Source organism: Typopeltis vanoorti, chromosome 4, assembly GCF_054136105.1.
Source record: "Typopeltis vanoorti isolate ZY-2024b chromosome 4, IOZ_Tvanoo_1.0, whole genome shotgun sequence".
NCBI lineage: Eukaryota > Metazoa > Arthropoda > Arachnida > Uropygi > Thelyphonidae > Typopeltis > Typopeltis vanoorti.
Window position 1 is genome coordinate 35,049,777 of NC_143552.1, and position 10,936 is coordinate 35,060,712.

General features: G+C 33.3%; 1 protein-coding gene across 1 annotated transcript; it reads right to left on the reverse strand.

Moving 5' to 3' along the window:
• Window positions 1–570: 570 nt before the first annotated feature.
• On the reverse strand, window positions 571–10,129 carry LOC150107222 (uncharacterized). Its single transcript, XM_090391077.1, has 5 exons — window positions 9,991–10,129; window positions 6,172–6,304; window positions 5,230–5,375; window positions 2,059–2,194; window positions 571–1,025 (listed from the first exon to the last, which is right to left on the reverse strand). The coding sequence occupies exons 1-5, from the start codon at window positions 10,022–10,024 to the stop codon at window positions 788–790; spliced, it is 687 nt and encodes a 228-aa protein (XP_090247203.1). The 5' UTR covers window positions 10,025–10,129; the 3' UTR covers window positions 571–787.
• Between the last annotated feature and the right edge of the window lie 807 nt (window positions 10,130–10,936).

Below are 10,936 nucleotides of genomic sequence, written 5' to 3' on the forward strand. Positions count from 1 at the left end.
TGAAAATTGAAATATTCGGAAAGCAAACCACATAAGAATTTAACGGTTGACATATTACGTCACACACGAAATGATAAGAAGTATCTTATATATATTTATTCGTAAATTATTTATAATTCTTTAATAATTATTAGTTTTTAAAGAGAAAACTTTTCGTTATGCAGATGTATGAAAATTTTACTTTAGTATGTGTTTCATTTGTTCTTGTCTGCAGAGCAGAGGAACTTGCTTCATTTGTTCATGATGCTCTTAGTTAAATAACCGGTGTCGTTGATTAATGAAAGTGTTCCAAGATTTATACGATTTATTTCTTTCGCTAGCCATGGATAGAGGCGATGGTATGGTGCACAAAACTTTTATCTTTTATTTTTTAACCTGTTGTTATCCGATCTGAAGTTGTTTGCAAGCAAAACATACATGTTGTCTCAGGAATCTACCAGTTTTGACATGTGATGCAAGTAAATGATTTCGTCATTTCTAACCAGAAATTGTAATATCACCTAAAAGTTTATTTAATGTATACATAAAGACGATAAGCAATGCATGTATTGTATAAGAATTCATTACGAGAGCAGTTAAAACATTTTTATTAATAAAGTTTTTCATACATCAGAGAACTGCTAACAGAGACAGAACTCATAATCTTATAAAATTAAACAGACACTAACAGCAAGCATCTACAAGCATAACATTAATCTCTTTGGACATTTGTTTGGAATCACAAGGATATCACAGAGCATCGTGGTGGTTCAGGGTAGTGCTTTGCTATTCTGCGATTTTGAATCTTCTATGAAGATAACACAGAAACCAGTTTAACCAGGGGAGAATCGCTTCCTTTTGGGGGTGTACCAGCAGGTGGAAGTTTACCTTCGCATTTAGGATTATCTTCTTCGAATGAAGATGCGACAAGTTGAGGTATATCAGAGACGATCATACTCATTAACTTCATGCCAACTTCATATGCGTTGTTACCACATTTACTTTCCATTTTATTTCTTACGCAGTTAACACAGCGATTGAGCCCACTGCAAATAAAAAAGAAGAATAAACTAAATTATTTGGACAACAGAAGCCAAAACATACATGATAAAAGTAATATCGTTGTTAATTTCTATTTTTAAATAAAATCTAACATAAGCTTTATTTATTTATTTTTTTTTTTCATAAAATGCGAAATACACGCGTTTTCAGAGAATAATATTCTATATTTTAGAGTACGGGACCATTGAGATGGCAACAGTTGTCTCCCGTTGTCTCTTTTCACTGGATGCCTTTAAATAAACGATATTTTGAGTCATCTATGCCTGATTGGCTATGGACAAAGACGGACCTCATTCTTCAAATATTGGATAGGATTAAAACGGCCTCACCTACTTTCTATGAGGAATAAAAGGTGTTTGCGGATTTATTTATTTATTTATTTTATTAATTTATTTACTTTTGTTATCATAAATAAAGCATAAAATCTGTTACCAGATTTTTTCATTCACCAGATGTTCATTTTTCTGCATTAAGTGTTCAAGAATTATTTTTATTTTACAATTTATCTGAAATATAAAATAATTTATTTAAAGAAATTAAAATTAGTTCATAAAATTAAAAATTTTATTTTAGTTTATATTTCTAGTTTTTTTTTATTATTATTATTACGTAACACCTCCAGGGAGTCCAAAGCCTCATCAAGGGAGGGCACCTACTCTACAACTCTCTGTCTCCACCACTCAATCCACCAACTACAACGAATTGCAACTACCATCATCATCCACACCAGCGCTATCTACCGTCAATCATCACCATATTTTCACAGATAATCACAATTTATATGTTGATATATTTTGATTTATATTAAATTTAATTTATAGTTACCATAGATAAAACCCTGTAAACTTATATTAGCACCGTAGGTGGGCTAAGTACCAAGTTTGATCTCATAGGATCAAACTTGGTACTTCATTTTTCCGAGCCACTTCAATCTTCTAGTTTCTTCCTCTCTCTCTCCAAAAGCATCCACATACTCCAAAGAATTATTTTGTTTTAATAAAACGAAATTAAACTTACCACAAAGCAGTGGTCAAACGGTCTGCGGGAGCTGCTGTTTCAATTGTTTCTATAACGGTTTGCATGTCACTGTAGCAGCTCTTCATCTCACCCTCACTCATGAGTTCCTTCAGACAAGGAGCATTCTTTAGATATTCTGGAAAATAAATTCAATTTAACAAATTACTGACCATAAATATGAATATACTTATTTTATTAGATGAATTTTATATATAATATTCTAAATTGGTGTCACTTTCTTTAGTTTAAATCGAATATTTAGAAAAGCTATTGAGCTTGAAAATGGTGATAAAAGCTAGAAAGTCTTACATAGGTTACTTTTGCATTATTTTAATTTAGTAAATCTTCTTATTCCGGCTCACCCATTCAAGTCGATGCTTTAGTATCTCCGTCTTTTTAAGATGCGGTGTTTTGGATCTAAATTTATATTTCTCTTATGCAATAATTTACATTTTTGAGCTTCGCTAAGTTATGAAATATCACCTTCGATTGTACCAGAAACAATTTGATGTCAATAAATATTTCTCTATTAATAACTGTTTTCAGTTTTATTTATAAGGTAAGTGGGAGTGGACCAGATCTATATCGGACAACAGGGTGACCTCGGTGAAAAATGATTTCAGGATCATTCTCGTGGAACTATAAAATATTTCCAGTCCACCCCTGTTTAATAAATCTTTCGTCAGTATCCGCAGATAATTGAAGGACAGTCTAAGTATTTATTTGGTACACGAATAACAACTTCAATACAATTATCCTAACAGTGGTATTGACAGCATGATATAAAAACTTGTACTTCCAAGGTGTCCTGGTTGTTGTATATTTAATTAACCCCATATTATTGTAATTCTTTTGGTTGGTTATATGAAAAGTTTTGCATTATCAATGAAGATAAAGTGTTTGTTCAGATGATAACCATTGATTTATTTTGGCATTGACGGTTCTACTTATTCATTCCTTGTAGCAGTTATGCATTGCCCTGACGACTACTTCCGTATTCATTTCTTGCATAATTTATGGGCTTGTTATTTATCAAAAGTGATGATAAAAGAAATTATTGAACTGCTTGTATGATAAACTTAATTTGCATTCTTAACATTTGATAACCTTGGAACAATTTCCCAGAAAATTCATGCAGAAAGTAAGTGAGTAGGAAAGGAAACCAAAACAACTGAACCCAGAGGCGGATCAAGCGGATGTAGGACCGGGCAGCCGCCACGGTCCCCAAGCTGTGTGCAAAAATTAAACGAAATCTATAAGAACGCATAAGATCTATATTATGCATTTTGATGATGAATTGGAATAGTTTCTACTATTTTTTAAAAAAGATGAAAACAAATTCATTACTACCACACACGTGTACCTGGTTGTAAGAGAAATCGTCAATCCTTAATGTAAATATTTTAGGAGGCCCGTAAATTTTGCTGCCAGGAGCCCAGCTGGATTAATTCGTCCCTGACTGAACCTCTAGAGAGGTTCTAGATGCATTTCACAAAATGTATGCACCTTTACATCCATCTATAAGCTTTTATATATTATTATTATTATTACTGGGCTCTGGCTGAAATTGATTTTCATTCAAATTGGACATTTGAAATCCTTATAAATAATTACTGTAGTTTCAATATTGATTTTAATGGGACATAAAGTGATGTCCGATTAAAACAATATTATATAAAGAAGTAAATTATATAAAGCACTTCTTTCGAAATCAAAGCCTGTGTAGCTCATTGGAAGTAGCGCGTGCATCGTTTGCGTAAATTGCACGAAGATAGACTTATAGTTCGAGTCTAGTCGCTGACTGGAGAAATTTTTTCTAAGCCTTTCTTCGACCGGTTCCCGAGTTAGTCGATCTCTCCGGTATGGACAAGTGGGATTTTTCTCCCGTAAACTAGAGAAAAACAACCGTACAACCCACTTTATTTCATATCCTAGTAGGGTTAGGTACTAAGTGATGGCAGCACTTGTTTGCCGGTCTCTTCATCGGTGGCTGCCGATAATTAGTGATAGACATGGGCCAGCTATCTTTGATTGACTTCCAGTGGAGATTGAACTGCCCCTTCAGTAGTCTCCAAAAAGCTAGATAGGGTTTAAAGGCCTCGCCTACTCCCTATAATACTAGCCGATTAATATTGTTGTCATTATTCTTTCGAAATTACATAGAGCAATAACTTCACTCTGATGAGGATGGACTTGAATAAACTTTATGACTTAAGATTCCCAATAAAAGATGTCCATTCACTTCCATTGTGATTACAGTGTTAAAAAGAATGTTACAATACAACAAACATGTCTACAGCACATAAATTATAAACAGCTCTAGAATCAATTGCTGTGATTGCCTACGTTACTTTTTTTCTGTTAGCTTACTTTCTATAAACAGCTAATTTACTGTCGTTTGTATCACCTATCAAACGACATATTACGTATAATAATCTATTCTTCTTCAACTTACCAGATTTCATTAAATTCAACTTACCAGACTTCATTAAATTCTGGAAATATGGTGAGTTATAAAATTGTCATTTTGAATAATTTTGGCCATTATGGTTAGGTTTAAATTAAAACAGAGAGGACTTGAAAAATGATACTAAAATCCCGTGCAGTGAAATTTCATTAAACATATTTCATCAAGTAGGAATGAAATTAATGTTATAATTCTTACTTAAACCACAGTAATTGCCTTTGGCTGAAAAGACCCCTAAGTTTCAATTTCGTTATGAAGATTTTAAACTGAAGGCGACTCCCTTTTGGAAGTAGTAGGTTTTTACTCCAAAGAATTCGAACAGTTTACTCCCGAAAGAAGGAAAGACGATGTCATGAATAGATATTTAAGATATAATACATCTCCGTTTGGAACCGACTATATTAAACGCCACTAAATCCTCCATCGATGGACTCGTCCAACACTACTATGGAAGAGATGAAGAAAGACAGGGGAATCCTTACAGAATTCATATCTTAAAAAGTATCGCACTATTTTTTAAGAAAGTAGATCAAAATGAACTTTTATACTCGAATTTAAAGCACTTATGTAAGAAACATCCACTAGGATCCTCGGAGTCTATTCATATGTAAAACCTATTCGCTTATATTCACGCTAGTATTTTCCAATCTATCTATCTAGTTATCAATCAATCAATACAATGCTTATGTGTGTTTACTGCTTACCAGTTCTCAACTCATCTCCTGGTGTTTTGAATTTCTGATAGATTTCTTGAGGAACTGAAGCTATTAGGCCGTAGACTTCTTTCATTACTTGAGTAAAACAAGCGTCAGAATAGTTTTTCATGCACTGATTGCCTTCATCAATGGCACTAAATAAACACAATATTCAGAAATTAGTTCAGAGTAATGTGAGAGTAATTGCTAAGTAATGCATATTACTTAGCAATTGTGTTAAAAATGGTTTCCTGCTGACTCCTATCCAATTCAGCAAAAAAAAAAAAAAACGGTGTGCATTGTATTATGCTAGTGCGTTAATATTTAGATAGTTATGTTTATTTCTTTTGAAATGATTTTGCCATTTCAAAAGAAATAAACATAATTCACGTCTGTTGATATTAAAATGACTAAAATCTAAAAAAAAAAAAAAAAACGGATAATGATTAAAAATAAAATAAAATTTCGACTTAAAATTCAAATTCCAGAACGTCAAAGGGTACATATTTTAAGTATTTATATTATATATGAATCTTTTAATATTAGGTAAATACAAATTGGACTCTCTACTTGCAACCAATGTAAAGAAATTTGCCGATTATACAAAGAATACTTTAAAATTATTGTGCAAATTGTGTTTTAAGAGCATGGCATTATAAGTATTTTGCGCACTCCCCGATTAAATAGTTAAAAATATAAAGTAAGAGTAAAATCATTTCTATGTAACACAGGTATAATTCTCAAATTATTTTGCACAGACGTTGCATCATTTTTTATGTTAATATATTTAGTTAAATATATTAATATTATTAATGTTCGATTTACATAATTATAACCTTAAACCATCCTATAGTAAAGGTGGGGATTAGTGACGTCTATTCAACGAATCCGCGACCAAGAGAAAAACGCATACAGTGAGAGAGAGAGAGAGAGAGAGAGAAGATTACTTACTTGGTAGTTTCAGTTAATTCCTCTTCTGTAACTGGAATTCCTGCTGCCTGGATTTGTATTAATGGAAGGCTGTTACAAAATTCTACCTCTCTTGAATGGCATTTATCCGCTGCTGACGTAATATGAGCAACAGCTATAAGGGAAAAAATTGTAAATAAACACATGAAAGGGAAAATATATTTAAAAAAGCAGATATACATTTTTACAAAGATACCTATTATTCATGGATCTCGTTTCCAGAACAAATTGATTTTATTTTTATAGCGATTTCATATCAGTGAGGGTTCCAACAGAAACTCTTGTCTGGTCTGTTAAATTGTTTTTTTTTTCTGATATGTTGATCCTCAAAGGTAATTATTGCTAATTACAAATGATGATATGATATTCTTGATGCTAGTAGCAACAGCGATACCACCATTATTACTACCCGTCGAAAGTAAAGCAGTGTCGAATGTAATGTCATTTCTATAGAACAACAGCAGTGTAGAACTTGAGAAGTCACAAAATAACAGACATGACTCTATAGGATGTTATGAAATGCCTTTATAGCCCACGAGGTGCTCACGGATTTTGGAAAATGATTACCAATGTATGGAACACCAGAAGGTGGCTAGCTTAGCGTAATTTTGGATGTATTGATTATAATGTATCTTACTATCTGACTATTTTTTATCACACTCTTCGTCAAAATAAGTGTCAGATGATATGACACATTAAGTAAAATGTGAGATGATATGCTACAAAATATCACTTTGTTCTGAATCGCCATTTTGAGACTTAGATCTAAGAGTCTTTTTTTATGTCACTTTTTCTCCGAAATCACGAAAAATAAGCAAACTAAGTAATCACATTGCTTATGTTAGTTGCCTCGAAATTAAATTTTATCACATGCACAATGCAACAAATTCGTTATAAATTCGGCCTTTGCTTACTCTGAATTTTTAAAATTATCTTTATGAAATCAACGAATCTTTTTGGACTTTCACTGAAATGCAATTTGCGTTTACAACATGGTTGCAATAAAAATAAATTAGAAAAAAATAAAAATAAAAAATGCGATTTCTGTGAGAAGAAAGAAATTTCTCTATTATTTGGAATCAAGTTGTGAATACATTTTAGCCAAATCTTATGGCTAAAATGTATTCACAACATTTTTAAAATGTCATCAGAAATATAATGAACTTCCACGCACTACATATATTAGAGTAATATTTCAATTCCCTTTTAATGTTTAAACTGAGAATGACTTAGAAAACGTTCTCACTGAGCTAGCTAGAAATTAAAAGTCGTTTTGCCTTTCAGAGCTGGAAACCCCCCCCCTCTCTCTCTCTCTCTCTCTCAACTGATCTTTTAGCAGAGGAAATTAACACTAACTCTGATTTTATCTCCAGAAATGAATAAGTAAATACAATAGCCAAACTATCCATTAATAATGCACAAAAACCCACGCAATAATTTCTTATGTCTTTCTCTTCTTTTCAAATGTCCACTCCGTCCAATGTTATTTATTTATACCATTGCTAGTATTGGCGTTTTCTTTCTTCGCATAAACTTAAATGATCAAGATCAATTTACAGTTTAATTTACAATGATATCACTATATATGCCATTTCTAAATAGCTTATTGTCACAACATAAGAAAAAGTTTGCTTCACTTTTGATTTTGGATATTATCTTCAAAAAAGACAAGGTGATGCGATGCATTCAAAGGTATTTATGAAACACGCCACATGAGCCACATTGGATTGTTGATTTGGTCGCCTGTAATTAATTCATCAGGCTAGCGACCAGCTGGCCAATGTAATTAATGATATACATTATGCGTGTGGTTCAGTTTGTTCTTAGGCTGCTTTATATGTTTCATGGAGGGAAAAATGTACATTTCCATAAGAAATATTTTCCTTCTAAAATCACTAATACACCCACCTGAAAAAGAATCAAATCAAATCAAATCAGCTAACGCCTATGTTGTTCCCGTGTAGGGAGTAGGCGGGGCCGTTTACCCTATCTAACTTACCCTATCTAACTTTTGGAGGCTGAGTGGGCAGTTCAATCTCCACTGGTAGCCAATCAGAGAGATAGCTGGCCCAAGGCTATCACTGATTCATCGGTACGCAGTGAAGAAGGCGGCAAGCTAGTGCCGCTATCTCGTGGTCTCTAACCCTAAAACAATATTTTTAATGTCTGAAAATAGTGTGGGTTCTGCGGTCGATTTTCATGAGTTTACGGGAGGAAAAACCCGAGTTTCCGGGAGAAAAAACCCACTAGCCCGTGCCAGAGATCGACTAACTCGGGAACTGGTCGAAAAAAGGCTTAGAAAAATTTCCTCTAGTCGGCGACTAGATTTGAACCACCGTCCTTTCTTCGTGCGGTCAAACGCTGTAGAGTGCAAACGCCATTTATACTGACTACACAGGCTCTTACCTGAAAAAGAAAGGTCTAATAAAATTTCCTTAATGGCAGAGAAAATTTGATGAGCTCATCTGTCTCGTTTGAAACTACTTCTCTGGATTGATAAATACCGAACTCTATCCAAAATAAGTATGTCGGGACTTCCCCCAAGAGTTCCAAAGACGACGCACTGTCGAAACGGCTCACACCTCGTTACTCCTACCCCTGACTTTTTCTCATCAATTCTTCCTCTTCCCCAAAGAATAATTTCTATCTTCAGATCCTTCTCTCCTCCCCCCTCCCAAACGCTCTCTACTCACCCTTAATAAAAATAATAATATTATACATATAAAAAAAAAACCGTTTTTTTTTCTCAAATAATTCCCCCACATTTATCCCCCACTTTCTCAAAACCCCCTTCCTTTAACGGCTTAACAGCAGATGAGCATATCGCCTGGATAAGGAGACAGCAAACAACATCCAAAAAAAGTTATGTCCAAAATTTTCCTCCTGTATTATTCTTCATTTATTAGTTTTATAACATATCAGTAATTCTCTAAGATTTGAGTAAAGAGACAACGACATTATAAAAAAGGGCACTCCTAAACAAAAGTAGGCTATATTAGCCATAAAATAATAATAAGTATATCGTATTAATTTTTGTCTAAGAAAATATTTCGGAATTTACATCATCATTTTGAGGAATTATATGAAAAAAGTTATGAAAAAATTATATGAAAAAAAACGTATTAGGGATTCACCAAAAGTATGTCCGGAATAGCTAATGCAATAGGCCCAGAAAATTAAATCTGTTAATTCCAACATTCTCCGCATTTGTCTTTGCAGTAAAAGCAATCGTTGCTTCCTTTCTAGAAATTCAGATATACTGAAATTTTCCTCCTAGAAACTCAGGCAAACAGTTTCTAGGTGGAAATATGGTTTGAAAAAAAGTTTTATGCTTGTTCTCGTAGTTCCTGATTATCTGACTCTCATGTCATGAATGTTCTAATAGTAATTTGTGCTATAATGCACTATAAGCGTACATGGGGATTCTCATTAAAAAATTTGTGCCCTGTTAAGAGAACTTAGAGTAGAAAAGTGGAATGTAGAGCAGCCAGTTACTGTACATTACGTACAGTTACTGTACAAAAAAAGAGAAAGAGAAAGAAAGCTGCATTCAAGCAGCAAAGATAAATATAAAAATATTAACAAACGGCCGTAAATATTCAGAGAACTGTATTTACAGTTAGTCTGTGAACATATTGGTAATGAAGAGTAGCGAATCCAATTGATCATCAAAATGTATTGAAGGTATTAATACAGCATATTTACTAGGCCGTCCATTACATTATGTAGAAATTAATATTATTTCCCAGCAATGTTACAATTACCATGTACCTACACAAATAAGAACAAATGCAAGCTTACCGAAAAATAGCACGACTGCAACAAGAGACTTCATGTCTTGGGTGAAAGCTAGCAAAGGCGAGGATCGTATCTCAAGATGAATTTACTAACTGGTCTGAATGAGTGAGTTTCTCCCTTTTATATCTAACTGTCATAAATGATTCCTTCCTCTACCTTAAGTTGACAGTCTGGAAATTTTTAAAAGAATTGAAAAAAATAAGGAAAAATATGTGCTATGCATTGTTTGAAAGACGGAATGACTCATGAAGACGTCATAATCAAATAATTTTCTTTTTCGTTGGTCACTGTCAACTTTCGAAGGTCACTGCCAGCACCGGACTCCTAATGATATTTGCGTTCTTTCATGACCTTAAGTGGGCGGTTTCGCGGAAAGATTGAAGAGATTTGTATCATTTTCCCCTCTTGTAGTTATCGCAAATGGTGGCTTGTTTACGTCAAAGTTTGTTTCTATTTCATCATAAGGTATTTAGTAGCGTCTGTAGGCAGTACCAGAACTGGTCTTTTGACTATTCTTTATGATTTAATGATAAGTTTCATTACGTTCTTTTTTTATTATTATTTTTGTTTTTATTTACAGGAAAGCAGTAGTTTCACTAAGAACTGTTTTTCTGTAACAGAATTAAGCTTATGACAGAGCGAGAGAAAGAGAACGAGCGAGCGAGCGAGCGAGAGAGAGAGAGAGAGACCACGCTAATTGATTTTGGTATCTGAAACATTAAATACACTACTTTAATTTATAAACCTATCGTTTTTTTATAAATGTTATTATTATTCTGAAAGTGAAAATGAAGCAGTGTTAAGTAAATAAGCAAATGAAAGGCATAATAGACTGACATGTTAAGGATTTATAAACATTTGAGTTAGCTCTAGGTAAATACTCTTTCATGAGCGACAACTTAATTAAATCATTTTAGATAACTAAACACACACACACACACACACACAC

Bases quoted from the DNA above. Each gene is read 5' to 3' on its own strand.
- LOC150107222 (XM_090391077.1), bottom strand. From the start codon at position 10,024: ATGAAGTCTCTTGTTGCAGTCGTGCTATTTTTCG. The intron at 2,195-5,229 runs GTAAGCAGTAAA...TTTATTTTCCAG, and splicing joins AGGAGATGAGTTGAGAACTG to AATATCTAAAGAATGCTCCT. The intron at 1,026-2,058 runs GTAAGTTTAATT...TTTTATTTGCAG, and splicing joins CGTTTGACCACTGCTTTGTG to TGGGCTCAATCGCTGTGTTA.